Genomic DNA, 24,301 nt, shown 5'->3' with positions numbered 1-24,301 from the left:
GCTATAATGAATCATTCGGCGACAAACGAAGGCATACGATCACATTTCAATACTATTACGTAATTTTCCTAGATCAAGATTCTGTTATTAAATTTTGGTTCAGTACGAAAGTAGGCCTAGTGTATATTCTACGCCTGAGTGTCTTGTGTAGCCATACATCAAGATGACGTTAAATGAACGGAGAATCAAATCATGTGTTCAGGATATTGTAAAAACAGATCTCGAAATTCATGCGATATTAGAGGTAAAGTGGCACAATATGCATGTATAACACGAGTTTACCTAGGCTAAGTCTTGTCGTTCCGTATGTTTTGGTCGGTTCATTCTCACGTTATTACTTGTAACGTTAGTCTAGCATCACTCGTTACACAGGATTTATATTATCAATCCAAAACGTTAGTGGTAACTTCGTCTGTGGGGGTGTTGATTGTGGGTTATGTGAGTAACTTGGTTAAAACTGCCAAACGAAATGACATAGTCAGAAACATTTGTAATCACAAATCGGTACACAAGAGCTGAATGTAGGCTAAGCATATTTAAAAAAAAGCAAATCACTTGCAGGACAACCATTCTATGTGATCATTTTAAGAAGGCCCCCATGCATGATAGAGTATGCAAGTATGCATTGTGTGCAATTGCAATCTCCTAACAGCCAGCTATAGGGTGGGCCCTAGCATAAGACTTGTGAGCCAACCAACTGTCTTTATCCTTGATTGACAATTCTATTTAGTGCTGTGATTCCAAGTGGATTTTTCTGTGATGATTTTTTTTTTTTTTTATTCAACAAATTATCATTCTTCATCTACATACAAAAAATTGCACAGATATAGAGAAACATTTTGATCACATTAGCTTCATTTTATAATATATAAAATTCCAATAATTTTCCTAACAGCAATTGAAGAAGAGTGTTTCCCTTTCACAACTGGATGATGTAAATGTTGGTGTGAGAGTACAAATGCAGAAACTTAAGAAGAAAATTGAAGTAAGTTGTAAATAGCTGGAAAACAGTTCATTTCTAAATTATTAACACCACCCTTTTGAATATCCCATCGTATTCCCCTCATTACATACTCCTTTAAATGGTGCATTGTTCTGTGTTAATTCAACTAGGGGGGAAAGGAATATATTTTATGGGGGAAAAAATATAACACTGATATGGGAAGTTTTCTACAAGTAACATGACTTAAACGCAAAATGGTGCTATATTACTTGACAAATTTTTCACATATCTACAGTACAGCCTGTCAAAAATTTGGAATTTTATGGTGAGCAAAAAAATATTAGTACCAGCAGCTTTGAGCCAATAAAAAAATTGTTTCTGTGATCGACTTTGGTAGGCATTGGAAGTTGTCTCTAGTACAAACCATTAGGCTAGCTCTACATATTTTGGAACAGTACCAGATCTGTTGGGGGGGGCCAACTAGGGGCAAGAGGAAAATCTGGGGGAAATGACCTCCCTCCCCCCGTATCACCAATACTTCTTTAAGTGACATCAAGAACTAGAAATTTAATTTGGCACTGATTTTGTCAACTCTATTCTTCAAGTTAAGTGGCTCTAATCTTGTAGCCAAGTGTGAATGTTTGTTGCAGGGGCATAGCTAGACTTTTTTTTTCCTGAGGGGAGCCCAATGCTTATCTAGGAGGTGCAGGCAGAACCTGTTTTCTAAAATAAAATACCTTTTGGGCATTTTGTTTGGGGGGGGCAGTGAGGGGGGGAGTGCGGCCTCCTTAGATCCCTCCCCATAGCTATATGCCACTGGTATTCAGTATCATTTGATTGAATGCAAGTTGTTACTTAGAGAAGTTGTTTTTTGAAGTAATCAGCAAGTAAACCAGTCAGCACTTCATACATCTAAATATTTTAATATTCTTTCCTTTTTCTTTCAGGAGTTAGAGAGAATTGCAAAAGAACAAGAAAAAGAAGATGATAAAATAGGACTACTAGCTGAGGTACAAAAGTACAGGAAACAATACTTGAGGTAGGAGGAAGAGATATTTTCATTCTTGTATGTTTCCCACCATATGATAGTTACATAAAAATTAGTAAGTATATTTGTGAGAGCATGGGTTATGTACAGTACACACATAAGAAGTCGACTGCAAAAACCATGTGGCCCTGATAAGGACCTCACTCCCTCGGAGAGGCCATTCAAAGAATGATTCTGTGTTCAAATTAAGCAGTTTCAAAGGCATCTGAATTTTGTCTTTAAGTACTTCAGCTTCTGTACAAAACTTCTATATATCTTTGGACTTTTTCGACCATTTTGCATAGCACTTTGCATAGCATTATGCTATGTGATGCTATGTAAATTATTCTCTGCCATTACTTGTAATAATACTTATATCCTACCCTCTGTGTACCCAGGCGCGTAGCCAAGGGGGGCAAAGGGGGCAGCCGCCCCCCCCCTTGAGCATATTTTTAATTTTTTTTTAAATGTTTCTATGATATCGTTAGTAATTTCAAAAGAGAAAATGCTAAGATGCAACTTACAAGGCCTGGGAAGTGCCATTTCCAACGATCTGGGAGGCATTTTCAGCCAACATTTTCTTGTACGCTTCGCGCCAACCTATGGTGGCGCTACGCTTAGATAGTTTGCAATGCCGTATCTACGGCTCTGATAGTTTGCCTACATTTTCACCCCTCCCTTGGCAAATTCCTGGCTACGCGCCTGTGTGTACCCTGACAGTGCTTAAAGAGATATTGTCAGCTTTTTAGAATATGTGTAATTATTAAGTTATGTGTATGAAATTCATAGTCTGACTGGGTGTGTGGATGTGTGTGTCTGTGTGTGTATATTAATGTTTCTACCTTCATCGATATAAGTGACAATTTGCTTGGTTCATGATAATAGTTTTATGTTCCAAACAGAAAATAAGAGATAGATTTCTTTTTTTTTCTTTTTCTAAATGATGTTCTCCTTGTAACTCCTTCTTGCCTTACATTACAGTACACAGACAGCTATTAAGAAGGCCAACCTCTCCTGTATGTTTGAATTGGAAAGGAGAAAGCGAGATGAACTAATGGATAGCCAGGTTGATCCGGAAATAAGAAAACGGTAAGGTTTTAATTTCATCAACAATGCATGATGACACAGCAGTTTAAAGAAGGGCTTGATTTCTAATTCCAAATGTTACAGCAGTGAATTTTTTCTGCTTTATTTGTAAGTTCTCTAGTAAAAATCAACATTGGCATCTGCCATTCTACTTCAGACGTCTTCTTTGTAAAGTAGAGCTTAACCATGTTTTGAATTTGGCCCTACAAATATTGAAAATATATATAGAAACGAACTATGAAGTTTATCTGAAACTTACTCAATTGTTCTCTTATGTTGCAAAATTTCTGCTATTTCTTTAAAATCAAATGTAATTCCTTGTTTGATTTGTCATTGTTTCTGTCGGTTTGTTATTATGATTCATTTGGGATATTCCAGTAGCAGACAATGTTAGACTTATCTTGTGGAATGTTAGCTCAGTGGTTAACGCCAGTGCCTTCCAATCATAAGGTCCCCGGTTCGAGTCACTCCAAGATTAATGTATGTCGTCCAGTTACAGAATTGTTGACAATTCATAATCATGGACGTTAAATATGAATGTAAGAGACTGACTTCGGTCAGCTTGCGGCTTTGATATGCCAATGAGGCTTCTCCACGAGTTCCTGCTTGCAGGAGCATCTAAAATACTTACATACAAATACATACATCTTGAGAAGAAAAATATTGCACACTATGAGTTGAAAACCTCATTTCAATAGTTTGTCCTTACTTTTTTTACTTACTTCCTTACTTATTTTGACTGGCTGGGCCCTCATTTCTTCTCTGGAGTGGATCAAGGTAAAAGGTCATCTATAGAAATGATCTGTGGCTAATCCCTTGTTTGAGTGGATCAAGTTAAGTGATCTGTGATGTCATGTATGCAAATGATCTATGGCTAATCCCTTCTTAACTGGAGAGGATCAAGCTAAGTGATCTGTGATGTCATCTATGCAAATGATCATTAATATGTTGTTCTTTTCTTTCACTTACAGAAAGAACAGGGAAAATTTAGCCAAAACAGCCGGCAGCATCACAGAGAACCTTTCGAGTTTGAATAAATTAATGTCAGACAATGTTAAAAACAGCGAACTCACAAATCAAGCTCTATGTAAGTAATACCTACGAAGGGTTCAGAAATATTATAGACACATGTTGTGATTACATTAGAAGTCGTGGTTACATAAGAAGCTGTGGTTACTGTGCAGCGACGTAGCCAGGAATTTGAAAGGGGGGGAGCACTTTTTGCGATTGATATGAATTTTCAAAGTTGTAGGCACGACTATCTGAGCGGAGCGCCACCATCGGTTGGTGCGGAGCGTACAAGAAAATTTTTGGTTTTACAAACCCCCCAGATGGCCGGAAACGGCCCTTCCCGAGTGTTCATTCTGGTTCCCTGGCCTCTTGCTAACTTGAGACACCTCATTCAATATCACTTTTAAACCCAAAAAACAAATGAGTTAAAATAGTACGTAATTCAATACTACATAATGTATTTAAAATTAGCAAGGTACATGTACAGAGTAGTCTTACGTTTCAACTTCTGATACTTATAGATACAAAGATAGGCCTGAAATGTCTTTGATACAACTATAGCCAGTAATTGTCTTTGATACAACTGTAGCTATTAAATGTCTAATTCAATACTACATAATGTATTTAAAATTAGCAAGGTACACATACAGAGTAGTCTTACGTTTCAACTTCTGATACTTATAGATACAAAGATAGGCCTGAAATGTCTTTGATATAACTATAGCCAGTAATTGTCTTTGATACAACTGTAGCTATTAAATGTTTAAGTTAGCCTAATAAGAGAAGGCGAGATGTATCCGACGATTGCAATCTGATGCAAATTTCTCAACTGTTTTCTCAATTGAAATATTATCTGCGTAAACGGGTTCTTAACTACATGTTAAAAAACTGACAAGATCGGATCCTAGTCTTTTTCGGCGGGTAGAGTGTTGAATGAAACGGCACGCGATAGAAATGACAGCCTAGATGACAGAAGAATAGGTCACCTAATTTAGCCATATTCTTGCTACGTTCATTTCAATAGTTTTTCCTGTCTATAGACTCTTAAACTCCTCCAGCAAGCTTATCGATTTGAATTATGGGTGTTTTAAAAAAAAGATAACTTGGCCAAAAGAATGTAGGCCCGGGCCTACAGTGCTACATACTGGCTACGCCCCTGATCATATGATATCATAATCAACAGATTTTGTTTCCTGTTTGAATTCTTTTACATGTTCTTTTACATAATATATCAGAAAGACAAACATAGTGCTCTTTTACAATTTTTCCAGTAGGATGATTCTTGTTTATTGTCCAATGTCTGGACTTTAATACATTTGACGAACTTAACTGATGGACAATATAAACTTTCATATTTTGTAATATTGCCAGATATGCAGTGGCCTAAAAACAAATATCGTTATCGCAGTGTATTAGCAGTGTAATAATTATTACAGGAAGTGCGTATCACGTACGATTGCTAGCTTAGCTTCATAACATGCTGTTCGTGCAACACCTTAGGACGACTCATAGAACGAACGTTGTCGACGTTGTTGTGCATACAGTTCGTGACATTCCATAGAGTGCGGATAGGTAGGCAATATGTATTTTATTACACAGTGGCCAACTGTAGGCTTGTAATTGGCTATAAGCTAAATTTAGCTAATTGCATCTGCCAAACTAAGTAAGTAGTTGAATCATTAGGCGTGAATGTTACTACGATTACAATCGAGTTAACGGAGCTGACGAGTATTCAAGATAAAAAAGAGCACTGACAAAATACCATGCTAAAAACGGTAGTTTAAAAAAAAAATCGACACTGAAAGGGGGGGAGCGGTCGCTCCCCCCTGGCTACGTCCCTGTTACTGTGGTGATTTTGAAGTCATGCTGCAGTTACATTAGAAGCCTTGGTTACATTAGTAGCTGAGGTTAATGTAGTTACTTACAAGCCATGCTGCAGTTACATTAGAAGCTTTGGTTACCATTAGAAGCTTTGGTTACCATTAGAAGCTGAGGTTCATGTGGTTACTTAGAAGCCATGTTGTGGTTACATTAGAAGTCGTGGTTACATAAGAAGCTGTGGTTACTGTGGTGATTTTGAAGTCATGCTGCAGTTACATTAGAAGCCTTGGTTACATTAGAAGCTGAGGTTAATGTAGTTACTTACAAGCCATGCTGCAGTTACATTAGAAGCTTAGGTTACATTAGAAGCTGAAGTTCATGTGGTTACTTAGAAGCCATGTTGTGGTTACATTAGAAGTCGTGGTTACATAAGAAGCTGTGGTTACTGTGGTGATTTAGAAGCCATGCTGCGTTTACTAAACAGGTTTTGATCCTTCATTCCCATCAACAACCTTTACCAAATTCAAAATCCGAAGTTAAACAATGTTGCTGTTATAAATGTGATCGACACATGCTCTGTCTTGCTCTTTCATCCTGCAAGAAAGTACTACTGTTTGGTTTTTGTTGAAAATGCCAATGTTTCTTCTTTCTCGTTTTAAACAGATCGAATATGTTCTTCAGTTCAAGATAAGTTAATATGCGAGAGAGGGAGACTTCTTTTGCTAAAGTTATTTGAGTTAATTAGCAAATGAAGCACTTTTCATCTGAATAAAGAGACAATTTTGTCACTTATCAATAAAATGGATGTTCCCATTCATCATTAACACTTGCAGCATATATTTACCATCTGCAAATTTGCCCGTAACTCTCTGTCGTCTGTTTCAGATACATCTTCAGATACCTTGGGATCAGCTGATGAGGAATTCAAAGGAATGGCCGCCGTTACTCAGACCAGTAGAAAACTACTCACCAAGTACAATCGAAGAGAACTAACGGACAGACTGCTCATTTTCCTCGCAGTTGTATTTTTCCTCGGAACAGTTGTCTACATCTTGAAGAAGAGGATATTTTGATGACAATATCTAAGTTAAAAACATGGAGTATCAATACATTTATATTTATGCAGTTAAGGATATTATTAATCGTTTATTACCTCAAGACTGAAGAAGACTACAGTGGCTTCCTTTGTTTGCACCTTTTCATTGGATGAGTCTTGTGTTGTCAGGGACCAAGTCTGCTCCCCATGACAATCTCAAACTTTTTCTGAAGGAAAACCTTAAGTTGAAGGTTTACAGTCTTGCTTGATGCCAAAGCCCCCCCCCCCCCTCACATTGCTTTACAACTTAACCCCTGGTAATTGGTAACATGTCACACCAACATACCAAAGTGTGCACAACTCAATCACTCCCGGGGCACCACAGTGCACCACATTTACGTGTCCCCTGGGGAACTTGCCATATGGTGCAGTCACAAACTGGCACCCGCAACTATATAACATTCATACACCTGGGTGAAGAGAGGAAATGGAGATAAAGTGCCTTGTCCAAGGACACAACGTAATGATCTGGCCAGGACGTCTCGAACCTGCAAACCTTAGATCGCTGCCTTAAACTACTTGACAACAACGCTCTCCAAAGTCTTAAAAAATCTTTTCTATACGTGTTTGAGCGATATCAAAGTTAGCATATCTGTTCTCCACTCATAACAGTTTCTAAAATAGTACTATGTGACAAATAAATGACAAGTGTTAAATAATTAACCGAAAAGAATGTTATCCAGGTTAGGTTGAATTTGTCAGTTATTTTGTTGTCAATATCTGCTGTTCATTGTTAGTGCATAGCAGTATAACTTATTAGGATTTGTGCAGTGTCATTAAAAAAGGACAATAACTTGCTAAATGAAATGTTTTCCATAAAATTAATCCAGGAAATTGATTTTCAGTGAATCATATGGCATAAAAAGAGTACATGCTGAAAAGGGTCTTTTAATGAAACATTTGTAACATTTCGTGTACTGATTGTAAAAACTAATTGCTACAGAGACACATACATGTTACATTTTTACGTGGAAGAGAGAATTGTTAGTAGATGTTCTGATGTTATCAAAGAGAGATTTTGGCGTAAAACTGTCAGTTTGTAGTGATTATTGTTCAGTTTGGAGAGTTGACACCATCTGGGACGTTCCTATTACCTCCAAGCCAGCTGACCAGCCTTTCGCAAAAGGCACAAATGAAAATTCTTCCTGCTGTCGTGCAAATTCACATTCATTTGCTTGTGTCTTTTGAACTCTTTTCAGTTGCTATACTTTTAGATTTGGCATGAGAGGTAGTGTTCATATTTATCTTTTGAATAACTGTCGCTAAAATAATATCTACTTGAACAAGTCCCATCATTTGCTGTTTCATGGCGATAAGAATTAGAGAAATTGGTAAAAAAGATGTGATCCATGTGTCTTCATGGAGCAACAAACGATGCCATTAATTGCTTGGAAAGTTGAAATTGTCTTAAAAGTGATATCAGTGGGACATATTTTTCTCTCTGTGCTTGAAACAATACTTGCCAAATAAAACAGACTAAAAAGAAAATGGTTTCCTTTCTTTCTTATTTATTACATTGTTTATAAATTCTTAAATTTGCTTCTTTACTAAATTTTCAGAAAGTTTTCTTTTCTCATACTTATCCTGGGTTTCTTAAGACCTGCTGTACACTTTCCTGTAGACATGGCATACAATACATGTGGTGAGGTGAGGGAGGGGGCAGACAGCCCCCCACGAACTTCAGGGCACTCAAAACTCAGGCAAAAGTTGTTAAAAAATTTGGGCAGCCTCTGAACAAGTGAAATTCAATTTAAAAATTACCAAAACAAAATGATGAATGGTCACATGCCCGAATTTGCATTGATCCTTGCCCAAAATGTTCCTAATTATAGCTCAAATTGTTCCCAAGTCTCACTCAAATCATTCCCGATTCTTGCCTAAATCGTCAATGACTGTTGCCTGAATGTTTCCGCCCAAGTACTGGTCAAGAGGAGGGGTGCCATGCCACAGCTCTGCCCCCCCCAATAATATAAGAAAAGTAAGAATGAGAATTCCTAAACAAAATCAGATCAAAAGTTTTACTTTCCAACTGTAATCCTCTCGTGGAATTATCCTTGAAATGTAATACATTTGGAGTGTTTGCTAAGCTAGCAATGGTCTCTTTTACAATAAAAATGAAACAGAAATGCTATTTCCTCTATGGATAAATGATATAAAGAGATACAGAGATATGTACACCTTAATTGCCCTGATGAAATCATTCATTTTGCTGTAGTTCAATGAATAAAATAACACCTAAGTTGTTTCCCTGGAAGAAGTAAAATAAAGAAAGGGGAAAAAAAGAGAGAAATACTTAAGGTTTCCAACTTCTGCTTTGCTGTGAATGCATCAAACTCCATATTTTGTGGTTGAGGGGTTTTTGTGTGACAAGATCTATTGGTACAAACACAACTAGCTGCTTCAAACTCATGAATATTAGAATATGGAAAACTTTCTATTATTACTCTCGTTTGTAACTTGAAGTCTTCCTCCGGTACATAACTCTCTGGGTTTGGTACATAACTACTGCTCCTACTGTGCTTGTTCATGGCCCAGTATTTGGAAGAATTGAATTCCTGCAATTCATTTAACGGTCACGAAAAGTCAAGACCAGTTTTGTTTTCCTGGCTCGAGTCACATCATGGACACATAGTCACCATAATACATCTATGGAAAAAAAGTAATTTGACATGTGATATTTAGTAACTATGGTGACGACGCCCTACAACACTGATTTGGTGTGTTTGAAATTTATCTTATGCTGTTGTGCGTACAGAAAAAGGCTGGTATTCTCACCACTTCACTAAACGCACTCACGCAATGAACACAGTCAAAGAATCCAGAATACAAGATTCAGACATTTGATCAGGAATAAACCTGACATGTTTGACTCGGTTAGCAAAAGATTATTGTCCTCAAGATGAGACTGAGGCAAACTTTGATCCAGAGATTCAAGCTATCTTCATCTCCCACAAGTTACTCGATGCCACCAGCCTGTTAAACCGTCTCTTCTGTAAAGATGAAGATGTTTTTGCCACACTGTCTGAGCTCCAAGGCATCAGCTTGTATGCTAGACGTTCGGTAGGTCACTGTGTCTTCGGTAGGTCACCGTGTCTACTCGGTAGGTCATTGTGTCGTCTTTCTACTTTTTGAAGGTAAAGCTGTTCAAGGGATCTGCCCTCTTTTTAATCTTTGAAAAAGAGAAAGAAGAAAAACACAGATAAACCCCAAGTGTTTTAAAATCTTCAAGCAACAACAATCATCAAATGTTTAAAAAACAAAATATGGGAGTCAGCTTCTAAGACCCCACAGCAACATCCCCTACTTTATGAAACCCTGGACTGGCTACCATAAATGAAGTACCATCAACATTCTTTAAAGCTTCTAAGTTTCTTTGCTCTGTCACCCAATAATAGGAGATATGACTGAATGTTATCGGTATTGTCCCAGGATTCACTACAAAGTCTAACTATGGTCACCTATGGTGAAACTTATGCATTAATTTAATTGGTCAGAGAATTTCTTCCTCACTGGCAAATTTCTCTGATTTGAACTAACATTGAATGTGTCAAATAATGTGGAGGGTTAGAATGTTCAAGAAAGTAGTACATACAAACTTGATCAGGTTATTACAGTAAACCTATATGTGTAGGTTGAAGGGGAGGGGGGGGGGGTTGGTGTTAGAATGGTGGGAATGGGGTGGGCAAGATAGATGACATATAAGAACATCTTCAAGTTCTTCTAATTTATACCACTGCCTGGATTAGTATACTATCCATGTCAAACCCAGTACCCAGATGACCTTTGTGTTTATTTCTTGCTTGGCATTGTATTGTCTTTGATTTAACTCCACCAGGCCTGGATTAGTATACTATCCAGTCAAACCCGGTACCCAGATGACCTTTATGTTTATTTCTTACCTGGTGTTGTATTGTCTTTGATTTAACTCCACCAGGCCTGGATTAGTATACTATCCAGTCAAACCCGGTACCCAGATGACCTTTATGTTTATTTCTTACCTGGCGTTGTATTGTCTTTGATTTAACTCCACCAGGCCTGGATTAGTATACTATCCATGTCAAACCCAGTACCCAGATGACCTTTAAGTTTATTTCTTACCTGGCGTTTGTATTGTCTTTGATTTAACTCCACCAGGCCTGGGTTGGTTTTACTATCCATGTCAAACCCTGTACCCAGATGACCTTTATGTTTATGTCTTACCTAGCACTGTATTGTCTTTGATTTAACTCCACCAGGCCTGGATTAGTATACTATCCATGTCAAACCCAGTACCCAGATGACCTTTAAGTTTATTTCTTACCTGGCGTTTGTATTGTCTTTGATTTAACTCCACCAGGCCTGGGTTAGTATTACTATCCATGTCAAACCCTGTACCCAGATGACCTATGTGTTTATTTCTTACCTGGCGTTTGTATTGTCTTTGATTTAACTCCACCAGGCCTGGGTTAGTATTACTATCCATGTCAAACCCTGTACCCAGATGACCTATGTGTTTATTTCTTACCTGGCGTTGTATTTTCTTTGATTTAACTCCACCAGGCCTGGATTAGTATACTATCCATGTCAAACCCAGTACCCAGATGACCTATGTGTTTATTTCTTACCTGGCGTTGTATTTTCTTTGATTTAACTCCACCAGGCCTGGATTAGTATACTATCCATGTCAAACCCAGTACCCAAATGACTTTTATGTTTATTTCTTACCTGGCGTTGTATTTTCTTTGATTTAACTCCACCAGGCCTGGATTAGTATACTATCCATGTCAAACCCAGTACCCAGATGACCTATGTGTTTATTTCTTACCTGGCGTTGTATTGTCTTTGATTTAACTCCTCCAGTCCTCTTCTTTTTCTTGCTCTTGCTTTGTCTCGGTTTAACATCTTTGAGGAGTCTGGGGACTGCAGGATTAAAACAAAGCAAACTGTATAAAAGCAGTTGGATGCATTAGAATGTATTGTCATATTCTCATATGCTAAACCATATTGCCAGTTTTGCAAAGCAATTCCACATCACTTATTACTAGCTATTTGAAAATGCATTTGGTGGGAGGTGAAATGGAACCCACTTGTCACATATTAATTTAACACACCTCTTCTTATCAAATATTGACATATTTCATTCACAGAGCTAGCCTTGGTTATATTCTAAGATTTTTATCTAAATGCTAAAATTCCTTACATAACAAATTTGTTAACATATCCATTTTGTTCACGAAAGCTGAATTGCTATTAAGCCGATTCTTGGTACTAAATATAATGCTAGTGTTGACAGAACTTCTTCCAGAGAGCTGAATTTCTATTTACAGTTCATGGGCAGATCAAGGATATTAAAATGGAGGGAATGTGGCCCTCCAGTCATTGACTACCACAAAAAATTTAGATATGAAATGGTGAATTCTGAGGCATATTTAGAGTATAAAATAGGTGAATATTTAGGTCTACATCCTTGGCTGTGATAAAGATACTTTTTTAAATGTTTTGTGTGATAAAAGTTACTTTTAATTTTTTGTGTGGGATTGAAAAAGAGGAGGATGATTTGCAAGAAATATAGACATTTTTACAGAATCAGTGTTAAGTGTTTATCTTTTTAATGGAAAGACATTTTGCCAGATCTGTATTCATGAATCTATAACAATACTCACCTAAGTATTCTGGTACATTTTTCAGTTCCGAGTGTACTTTGGCGGGATGAAGGACCTTGTCGTGTCGCAGAAGCTGCATGTCTCGGGGATTATCTTCAAAGTAAGTCTTCAGTTTGGTCGAGTTCATGATTTCTTGTTTCAGTTCCTTCATCCTGGCATCTCGTATGGCTACTTTAGTAACAGCTCTCATAGCATCCTTGTGAGAAGAAAAAATATGAAAAAAATTAAAATTAAAACATAGTAGTTCCACCATTTATCGAAATTATGCTTTTGTTTGACAATACAGATATCTCTATATATTTCTTTTTATCCTTAAACAGATAATACTATATAAAATTAAAAAGTACAGTAGAGAGCTTCTAAAAGTTTGCAAAGCATATTTATGAAAGTGAACATCATAAATACTTGTACTGAAATATAAAGACAAAAACCATGAAACTATTATATAGATAAAATTCTGCAGGATCAGAGGGAAAAAAAAATCCTTCTGTTCCAACCCACTCCTTTGTGATATTAAACGCACTGGTATGAATTTTCTACATTTTTTACATTATCTTCCATGATTAGACAACTTTACATAGAGATAACAAGAAGAAACAGTCAGAGACATAAGCCCAGCCCTGGTGTCATTTAGACAGTTCTTTGGGCAGCTAAAATGATTATGTAAATTAGGAGGCTATATCTACGAATGTCAATGGACACGATTATTTGTAAAATATTGAAAATTAGCAAATTGTTGGATAATGATAATTTTCAATATTTTGCATGCAATTTTACTCAATTCTTTCAAATTTAACAACTCTTTTCTTGAAAATTAGTTCACAAACTCAGAAATATCAAAGTTAACACTTTGTACAAAGACCATCAAGTTAGCATTTGGTAGCAAAATGATGAATTGATTAGAGCATACAGCACATCTGTATTTTAATGAACATCCAAAAACTAACTGGAAACAATCGAGCAAAGAAAGATTTGGCTAGAGAGGGGTGTCAAACAAGTGGCCTCAGGATAACAAACCCAGTAATCCAGGGAAATGTTTAGTTTTAAAAATGTTGTGAGGCTGGTTTGAAAGCTGTCAACTTTCTCTTATAACATATTCCTGCCTGTAAAAAACTGCAATATATCTCTGCACTTTGTATAACAATTTTTCCATTTTTGCATGGCATTTTTTGATGCGATACCGGATCAGTTTATCCCTTGAAATCATTTTGTCACTTTGTAGCTGAATCATGTAACTTGATTACTAATTAGAAGTAAGATATTCTACAATTTGTAGCAAAGTAGTAACGTAAAAGGATCATGTCATCGTTTTGTTGAAAATTGCTCAAATATTACTTGGAAATTTTCACAATTTGGCAACACCTTTTATTTTTCCAATAGTGAACTGATTGTTATACAAATATTCTGTGGTTAGACTTTTCACCCAAGCGTTTGCTCTTTCGAAATTTTCATAGATTATATAGATGAATCGCTTACCTTGGCCCTGTACCTGAATCCTTCTATCTCAGACATTTTAAATTGATACGGCTTCAAAGCACACACACCGGCATCTGGTTCATAACAAGAGAAAGAATTTGGATTGTTTTAAATGTTGTCACAACCAACAGACAGATAATGACTGTTATTACGAAAGCAACATTTATACGGGTAAAGTTATCCGCTTGAGAAACTTAACAGACTAACTTCATATACAAAAGAAGCTGTCACATGGATTTAACAAATAAAATGAAAAGTGAATAAAAAAAGATTAGTCATTTAATCTTTCTTTGAAAGATTAAGTAAACAACATGTTGAAATTTGTGAATAAAGGTTGGTATCATTCAAAAATAGTTCAATACTGGAAGGGTAGCATATGTGTCCAGCTAGGTTGGAATGTATTCTCTAAATTTGTTTGTTATATATTTGATGACATTTTATAAGATCAGCAGTTTGTCATTTTGCAGCACAATGTTGACTTCCTAACTTATAAGATTTAAGGAATTTAGCATTTTGTTGAAAATTGTTCACATATCGATTGAACAATAAATCATTTCGTTGAAAATTGCTACTATATTTACGAAAAGACCTTAACATCTGACAGCACCTTAACAAGTCCAAAATGCTATGAGGATGAGATGTTTGCCGTAAGATGCAGAAAGTTTCCAGCAAATTTGGCTAAACAATCAATTTCAGCCACCAGAAAATCCTTTCAAGTCAACTTTCCTCTCGATGTGTAACCTTCATCCAACTTACCATTAGTTAAATATTCCTCAACTTCACTCAATGCCTCCATCTCATGTTCAGTCACAAATGAAAGAGAAGTTCCCATCTTGTTGGCCCTGGCAGTCCTACACAAAGAAAAGAACACAACATTTTTTCAAGAGGGGGGATATGGCCATGTCAGAAGTTACTTAATTTCCTCAAAAATTTACTTATTTTTTTTTTTCATTTCCTTAATCAGGTCCACAAAGCACATCCCTCTGAGAGAAACAGAAATGTTTCATTTGAAGATATAATGTATTATTTAATGTTTGATGATTAGCTAAAAATATGTGGACGATCATGCCAAATTTGAAACTGTGAGCATCTTTTGTAGCTGTGTCTTTGGTAAACAGGTACTGTTTGGGTGTCTATTATGGCACAGTCTGCTTGACAAGACTGGAATGCAGCTGAAACTCACTTGGATGACCTCAAATGAGTAACAAATACAAATCTTTTGTATTAATAGAAATGTAAAAACTACAATATGAAAGGTCTAGAATTTATACTTCCAGATATTTCTTTCATTTTTGACAACAACAAACACACAAAAATAAACAATTGAATTTATATAAAAGAAAGTTAACATAAAAAATGGTACTGGATATGTGGATGCTGATGAATTGGAACGAGTGTTACAAATTTACACCACCTCTTTGACTTCAAGTTTGTGTAAAAATATATTAAAGCTGCTTGCAAGCACATTTCAGGGTGGGCTTTCCTTTTGTTGTTATTGTGATATAATACATTTTCAGGAAAAGCATTATAATAGGTACTGTAACACAATATGTACCTTGAATACACAAACTTAACACAATATGTACCTTGAATACACAAACTTAACACAATATGTACCTTAAATACACAAACTTAACACAATATGTACCTTGAATACACAAACTTAACACAATATGTACCCTGAATACACAACACAAACTTAACACAATATGTACCCTGAATACACAACCTTGAGTGAAATTGATGACAAGTTGAGTGTTTATGAAAGGCAATAAACCACAAGTCAAATATAAATATATTAGCATTATATGGACCCTACTTCCTGTCAAAATGATTCCCTAAATCTAGAACGGCTACCGATAACCTCGCATGGATATAATATGTGACTCACCTTCCAACTTTGTGAATGTATGACTTGGTCGATCCGGGAAAGTCAAAATTAATCACATTTGACACGTTTTGGAAGTCGATTCCTCTAGATACCCCAAATTCCACATCTTTAACTTTTTGTTTGAGTTTCTCCCTGCAACAGAAGCAAGGCAAAACAAATGTGAAAAACAGAAAATATGTATGAGAACTTTTTGGAATGTTAGGAAAGAAAAAAATTGATATATTACAACTGAGGGATAGATATCTAAGTTAGTATTCAAAAAGATTTGTTGACATAATCCCACCTTAGCCAATAAAAATATTCTTACTATCAGGAGAGCTAATATGATAATTAACTGAGTAACCATGGAATTGCAATACCATTGAAGTGGAGGGGGGGGGGAGGGAGGGTACAAGGCAAGTGCCCTACCCTAGTTTTTGTGAAAAATTGTCCTTTTACAAAATCTGAAGTGTCCATTTTTTGTAATGGAAAAAGTCCCGTTGTTGGGAAAATTGTGTGCCCCTTTATGATAAAAAGGAAACACAAATGTAATAAAAAAGTGCTGTTTTATTGAAAAATTCAAATAGTGGAAATAGAAGTACAGGATGCACAGAGGATCTATTTTGCCAGAAAGTTTTGCAGTGATTTTACAGTTTGACCCCTCATGTCAAAGTCGCATGTCCCACTGCTCCTCAAAGTCTGTGCCCCTCCTCCTCACCCTCACCCTCCCCCACAAACACAACCAAACTTATTTACAGACCTAATACACAGAATTGAAAAAGTCATGTAAAAGACAGACTTTGGGATTCCTTGCTGCATTTTACATGAGATGTAAACTGTGTACACTGGGTTCAAGAACTTAATAACACCCCAAAACCAAAAGTATCAAGTTTATTCAAACTATTACCTTTGCAGTTTGTGTTTACAAAGCTTTCCAGCATTGACCTCTTTGTCTCCAAATGGCATTTGACCCCAGGATAAAAACAACAAGATTCTTGTGCTTAGTTAGGTGAATCCACATACCAAATACCAAATTCCTAAAAGTTATGTTTACAAATATGTATTGCATTTGAAAAGTTGTCAAACTTTGACCTCTGTTGTCTCCAAATAAACAATGCCAGACACAGAAAACACAATACGGTTCTTGCATTAGTTTGCGTCACGTACAACACGTACAAAAAACACAACCTTTGCATTCTGCACTCATCCTTTGCTACTTACTTTTCCTCATTGGCAACTTGATCCTTTCCTTTGAACTTGTACGAGTCACCAGCGGCAATGATGATGTCATAAAGGCCACAGTTGAATTGTATAATGATATGCATGCGAGATCCTGCCGGCAGCAAGGAGTTGAGGACGCAGGAGCGAATAGAAAACTGCTCCAGGAAGAGCTTAAGTCTGTGAGTGAAGAATAAAGAATTTAGTATCAGATAACAACCACAATAAAGGCCCAAAAAAGATTAGAGTACATCCTTCATGGAGATAAATCGATGATATGAATTCTCCAAATCATGCAATTTGGTACGTTAGTAAGTTGGGAACTTGAGGCAAATGTTGAAAAATGCTGCTAAAGTTGAAAATGCTAACAGTCAGACGATGAACAAGATAAATCACATATGATCACCATTATTCAAAAGAACAAGAAGAAAGGAAAATAATTATTCCAAAACCAAAACGGAAGGAAACTTTGTAAATTATGACAAGGAGATATTTATGACAAGGATTCACTAAACCAACCGGCTTTCTGGTTTCAATTTTTTGGATTGCCCAAGAAAACGTGACATGGAAAAAATTAGCAGAAAGGCCATTGTGGGAATTATTTTGTTTTAAAATTTTTTGGACAGTTTTCTGCACACTCTTTGCAATATAGCGATAGAGTTCTGTGTACTTACCTAAAGCATCTGTCAACATCTGTGACAAATATAATGGTTTTCCCTCTAATTAGGTTCAGTTTGAACATGCAGTACAGCAGGAGAAACTTGTCCTCGTCTCTACACTTTACATAATACTGAGAGAGCTGATCAGATTCAGGAAGTTGTGATTCCTTCAATTTCAAAGTTATCTGTAATAAAGGGGAAACAATTCTTGATGATCAATGCAAATACAAATAATTTGAAGAACAATATTGAGGACAGATGTGACTAACACATGTGTTAGAAAAGTATCACAATTAAGAAATGTTTTGGGAAAGAAAATGCAAACTGAGATTCGATTTTTAACACTATCAAAAGCCTTGACCAATTGGTAATTCTAAGATAATTTTGGAGAGAAGAGAAGAAAAAAACGGAACTGTTAACAAATTCCTTATCTGCTCAGTCAGATGGCCTTAATCTGTTTAATCCTAGCTGGACCTTCTGCCTCTGGAATATATCCAGCTAGGATCCATACATCAGTCCCTTTAACTTTTATACACAGATGAGACTCCCCCTACTTCAACCTTTATCCAAACAACAGAACTCAATACTGCTGTTCGACGTTTACTCACCGCATTATGCAAGACCAGTTGCTTGATATCCAGTACCTCGTCTGTCAGAGTCGCAGACATCAACATGGCCTGATAAATCTTTGGCAGAAAGGCTACCAACTTTTTGAAGTCTTCCTCGTGGCCGAAGGAGAAAATCAAATCGGCTTCATCGACGACCAGCATCTCTAAGGAATGTTTTAGGGTGATGTTTCCAGCTTCGAGGTGTGCCATCAGTCTCCTGGGAGTGCTGATCACAATATCTGGCTTCTCCATTAATAGGGGCCTATATTTGAAAGAAAAGCAAAACCTTCACTCACTGTTCCTAGTTATTCAGACTTCCTGTTGATGTAGCAGACTCTTTTACAACATAAGTAGGATTTTTTTTCTTCCACTTTCCACTTTTTTCTTTCCACTTTCCACTTTTTTCCCCACTTTTTCCATAAAAACTTTCCAAACAGAACCTCCTTGACGAGTACTCAAACAACAAAGAACTTCTTGGAAGTACAATTAAGTTTTCCTGTTGTGGATTTACTTTCCTTAATTGGAAATAAAGAGTCCATACTCCGTAGCAAGTACTTGGAAACTTTTTAAAAAGTCTTCAACACACAGGATCCAGTGGAGTTACATATTCCACCTTGTAAAATGATACTGTTAGGTCAAGAACTAGACTTGGCAATAGCATTTCATGACTTTGGTCCAAAGAAAAACCAATCTTCTTAGCTGAATTTCTTAGTATACCTTTACCCCTTCTATTGCAGGAGGGGAGGGGGTCAGGTGGGAGTTGGTTTAAGACTATCACTTGCTTTAATTTGTTTGGCAAACTGGTACAGTATACATCATGGCCAAGGAGTCAGTATTTCTTCTCGCCTTGTAAAAAAGTAGGGCATTGCCCCAAAGCAAGCTCCATTAGACCTCCTCTTTGCATTGGTCAAAGGTGCAATCTGCAAACTGGTACAGTATATAAAGTGTTCTCAAACACCTTTTACTCAGTGGCACCAGTTTCACTGAGAAGCGAGTCCTCACTGGAAGACGAAAAATTTACAAACTTGTTGATGGAGACAAATATCAAAAACATATTCATATTCCGGAAAAGAACTTTCTAGCTTCAACAAACCTTTGTGCTGCTATTTCAACTTGGCCTGAGAGATCAACACATGACACTTCTCTGGAACAGGAGTAGGTAAGACCCTAAGATTGCAAGAAATAAAGAAAAACTTACTGTAGTAGACATGAAAAGGTATACAAATTATTTTCTTTAATTTCTTCGAATGATCTGAGTATTAAATGCCATCATCATGTGGGTGAACACAGTTATGGTGTCCTGTACGTGCTCTTTAGTGACCAATGACTGCTCAATGTTCCCAGTGTTGGATTATCCAATAGGAATGTCGAAGGGCCACAATGCTGTCTTATCTCGAAATGATTAATATCCACAAAGTGATGAAAGTTTTGCAAAATAGCCACAACTTGTAGAGCCATAGGCTACAAAACCCAGCACCTTTGGATTTGTACAGATGGTCTGTGATATTAATTCAATGGATAAGACATGTATCAATGCTGAATTCATTTTATTCAATTTGTTGGGTGTTGAACATAACATTTGAAACAGAAACAGATGAACAACCCTGATGCATAAAGAACAAACAAACACATTACCAGGCTTACACTTACCCTGACGTTTGTATATATCTGCTTGCACAAATCTCTGGAAGGAGCAAGGATCAGGGCCTTCACAGCTTGCTCTCTGGCTGTCTGAATACAATGAAGAAGAAAGTCAAAGGCTTCAAACGATATTCTCCTCCATAAGATTTTCCCTTTTTAAAGTCATTGACGTACACAAAATCTGCAGTAATTCTAGGACAAAACTTTTGTAATTTAGACGCTTGCTGAGAAATGCATTGTAATCCTTTCAGCTTGAGTCATAATATTAACATTTGCACAAAATTTATGCAGGAGAAAGACACACACTGGCTATCAATGAGGCATTTTAGTACTTCAGATAAGGCAAGACATCTATACCGAATAAATATTGCAGTATTACATGTTAGATACAAAATGAATTTTGGTGAACATTTTATTTCATGACGTTTTTACTTGTACTATACTGAAAGGCATTTTTTACGAGCAATTGAGTTTCAAGCAAGTAACTTGCCTGATTTTTTAAGTTGTTTAAATATATAACAGGTAACAAATATAGTACTTCAGATAAGGCAAGACATCTACACCGAATAAATATTGCAGTATTACATGTTCAATACAAAATGAATTTTGGTGAACATTTTATTTCATGATGTTTTTACTTGTACTATACTGAAAGGCATTTTTTTACGAGCAATTGAGTTCACTTGTTTAAAGCAAGTAACTTGCCTGGTTTTTGAAGTTGTTTAAATATATAACAGGTAACTTAGATTTTGTGAAGTTTAGTTCCATAATGCTCCACAGTTCTAGAATGCAAATTTTTTAAATGAGACTGAAGTTTTGACATTATCAGTATAATGCAACTCAAGTGGTTATTGCATTGCTCTGTTAAATATTTTCAGTGCTAGAACAGAACTTCACTTCACAGACAGTATTCCAGAAGCTGTTCCCATCAATTTACTTTCACTTTTACATACAATTATGGTATGATTGGTGTGTGTACATTACACGATTTCATATTTTCAAATGTAAATATTTCAAAATATAATAGCAATAATAATAACCTGTATTAATTGGTATAAACTGATCAATTTTTATATACAATGGATAACTTACTCTTTTTCCTATCAAAATTTTCTGTATGACTGGTATAGAGTATGCTGCTGTTTTCCCTGAACCAGTTCTTGCTTGAGACACAATATCCTTGCCTTCCAGTGCCAAAGGAATTGCTTTCTCCTGGATAAGTGTGGGAGTACCCCAACCCTGGCTTGCAATGTCCTGAGAGAAAGAAAGATACACAATTATAGCCTATAATAAAATGTTGAAGTGAGCTGTACAAACACACATATTATGCTACTGTATGTTGCTGATTAAATGCTGTCACGCTAAGAACTGTAAGAACTAAATTAAGAAAATTGTAACTTCAGCCCACATTTGGATAAATTCCATGAATTTACCATTGAGGGGTACTTTGCAGTATACTTGACAAGAATGTTACAGTACTCACAAAATTTTAAATTTGAATGTCTACTCAAAAATTCATAATTGTCGATTATGACTTGAAACTTTATGGCTTGATTGTTCATGGTACATTTACCATGAGCTAACTGTTAGGTATTGTTGTTACGTGAAATTCAATACAATTTTGTAAGGGCAAACAGAAAATTTTGTTAGGCAAAAATGCCACAACCATTCCCACTGCTTCCCTTCCATCCCCCAGTCGTTGAACCTTATACAAGCTATAGTCATACTATTTGCCCTATAGGCCCATTATATGGATGGAACTGGCACTATACATCTAAGCTACAAACGATCGTGTAGGCTGTTATCATTTACTTAACAGGTTTGTATTTAACATAGCAATAGCAGCACTTCCACACATAACAAATGAACTATAATAACAACAAGCGTTCCCATTTCATAAAATCAGACGTGGACCGCCTCACGTTTCTTATTCGCGGAATACCTACTCTACAATATTTATATACGAATTAAAATAGCCACTGGCCATGTGGAGAATATTTCTTGTCACGTTTATAAAATTATCACATAAAAATTGTTTTTCTGTCACATTACCTTCAACAACCGGTCATCCAGACCCATTTCATGAAATTGAAGGGTTTGTTTGCCATCTGCAGAACTCGTAGAGGCCATTATTTTCGTTATTTTGTTTGTAGGTGGTGTTGCGAACCTTTTTGAGTGTTGCGAAACGCTAATTTGTCGATTTACAGTACCCAAATTTCATATCGCAGTTTCGGCTAGAATTAATGCTCTCAAATATGCCATGACTACACGGTTTCGGTCCGTATAAACTTTTTCAACGAGTGATGACGTCATTTTTGCACTTAAAGCCCTACCCTCAGAACCCTCCTCTTAGTCCCTCCTCATAACGTACGTCAACCACTCTTCGGGCTCCCCAACCTCTGCCCCGATTTCGAGACCGACCGAACGGAATTTCTCTGGAGTGTATTCAAAGCTCTCGAAGTTGTTGTATTTATTGTCCTCTAATATCGAGTTTAAAGAACAATTTTTTTTTTAGAAGTATTCAATTTCAGTGGAATGTATCACAATGCCCGGTGGATGAATTTGTAGAATCTCCCACATGGAATAAACAAATTCTTAGTTGTTTGGTGAAGTTATTAAATCACAGTTATCTCTATTATATAGACCAATGATGATGGTTGGGTTTGTGTCTCATTTAATAGATTTATTTTTTTGTCCCCGAGTTTAATTTTGGAATTAACTGAATAAAAACAGTCCACCTTATTTTGTAAGTAACGATTTCATCCTATTTTTGTGTGACCAATAAGACTAATAAATATGAATATGTGTCTGGGAGCCTGACAAAACGTTTGGGATACGTTTAGTTGATTCAATTAATCTTCCGTATTTCTAGAAAAATCGAAAGGATAGTTTAGTTTGATGAATTGCAGTTACCCTTTAAGTGACAATTGATAGGTTTCTAAAATTGGCTGATACAATTAAACAACCTTTCTCTGCTTTCATTATCAAGTGTCTATACATTTAAGTAGGTCTTTTGAAAGGCTGACATATCGATCGCTTCATAACCGTCTCGAAAGAGAAACAATATCAATTTGAACAGCAATTACTTACAGAAGTCCTGCCAAATCAACGCGCGCTAAGATTATGTCTACATACATGTACGCGATATGTTGCCAACGGCGTATGGCGGGCCATCAGTCTCAAATCATGGGAGATCGACTTATACCGATTTAAATCGACATATACCAGTTTCCTTCGACATATACCAGTTTCCTTCGACTTATACCAGTTTCATTCTACATATCATCGATTTAAATCGACATATACCAGTTTCATTCTACATATCATCGATTTATTTTACTTATCATCGATTTAAATCGATGATAAGTAAAATAAATCGATGATATGTCGAAGTAAACTGGTATATGTCGATTTAAATCGATGATATGTAGAATGAAACTGGTATATGTCGATTTAAATCGACATATCATCGATTTATTCTACATATCATCGATTTATTTTACTTATCATCGATTTAAATCGATGATAAGTAAAATAAATCGATGATATGTCGAAGTAAACTGGTATATGTCGATTTAAATCGATGATATGTAGAATGAAACTGGTATATGTCGATTTAAATCGACATATCATCGATTTATTCTACATATCATCGATTTATTTTACTTATCATCGATTTAAATCGATGATATGTAAAATAAATCGATGATATGTCCATTTAAATCGACATCTACCAGTTTAAATCAATGATATGTCGAATTAAATCGGTAGAAGTCAATTTCCGTGGACTTATACCAGTTTCTAGCGTCTCAAATCGACATATACCTATTTAAATCGACATATCATCGATTTAGCTCATTAACATATTCCAAATCCCGATTTCGGTGATGATTGACATGTGGAGATACATCACGTGTAGTCACCTGACAAGGCGGGCGAATAATTGAAAATAAACACGAGCACAGTGGAATGCATGATTTGAGCTTGAATACTGTAACTGTTAAACCCCATGGGTATATACTTAGCTACATTAAAACGTAACCTTACAGTAGGCCTCACTGCAGAACAATATCATCTTTGTTTATGGTGTAACTGGAGTAGGTAATTGCATCTGCGTACGTACTTTGGGCCTATTCAGTTACATGTGTATTCCTGTACTATAGCGCCACGTGTTCGAGTAGACAAGCCCAGTTTGCATTGAGA

The 24,301-nt window shown here is 36.3% G+C and overlaps 2 protein-coding genes across 2 annotated transcripts; one reads left to right on the top strand and one right to left on the bottom strand.

Moving 5' to 3' along the window:
- The first annotated feature begins 76 nt into the window (after positions 1-76).
- Positions 77-8,946, top strand: LOC139968037 (vesicle transport protein SEC20-like). Its single transcript, XM_071972335.1, has 6 exons — positions 77-244; positions 896-985; positions 1,891-1,982; positions 2,952-3,059; positions 4,028-4,143; positions 6,774-8,946. The coding sequence occupies exons 1-6, from the start codon at positions 164-166 to the stop codon at positions 6,959-6,961; spliced, it is 675 nt and encodes a 224-aa protein (XP_071828436.1). The 5' UTR covers positions 77-163; the 3' UTR covers positions 6,962-8,946.
- On the bottom strand, positions 8,501-22,306 carry LOC139968036 (probable ATP-dependent RNA helicase DDX56). Its single transcript, XM_071972334.1, has 13 exons — positions 22,151-22,306; positions 21,191-21,352; positions 20,108-20,188; positions 19,551-19,624; positions 18,458-18,719; positions 17,865-18,034; positions 17,194-17,370; positions 15,994-16,125; positions 14,859-14,953; positions 14,103-14,176; positions 12,627-12,822; positions 11,789-11,883; positions 8,501-10,153 (listed from the first exon to the last, which is right to left on the bottom strand). Exons 1-13 carry the CDS (start codon positions 22,226-22,228, stop codon positions 10,106-10,108), a joined length of 1,644 nt encoding a protein of 547 aa, XP_071828435.1. The 5' UTR covers positions 22,229-22,306; the 3' UTR covers positions 8,501-10,105.
- Between the last annotated feature and the right edge of the window lie 1,995 nt (positions 22,307-24,301).

This window comes from Apostichopus japonicus, chromosome 5, assembly GCF_037975245.1.
Source record: "Apostichopus japonicus isolate 1M-3 chromosome 5, ASM3797524v1, whole genome shotgun sequence".
NCBI lineage: Eukaryota > Metazoa > Echinodermata > Holothuroidea > Aspidochirotida > Stichopodidae > Apostichopus > Apostichopus japonicus.
The sequence above is the reverse complement of the archived record's forward strand: the minus strand, read 5'-3'. Positions and strand labels throughout refer to the sequence as shown.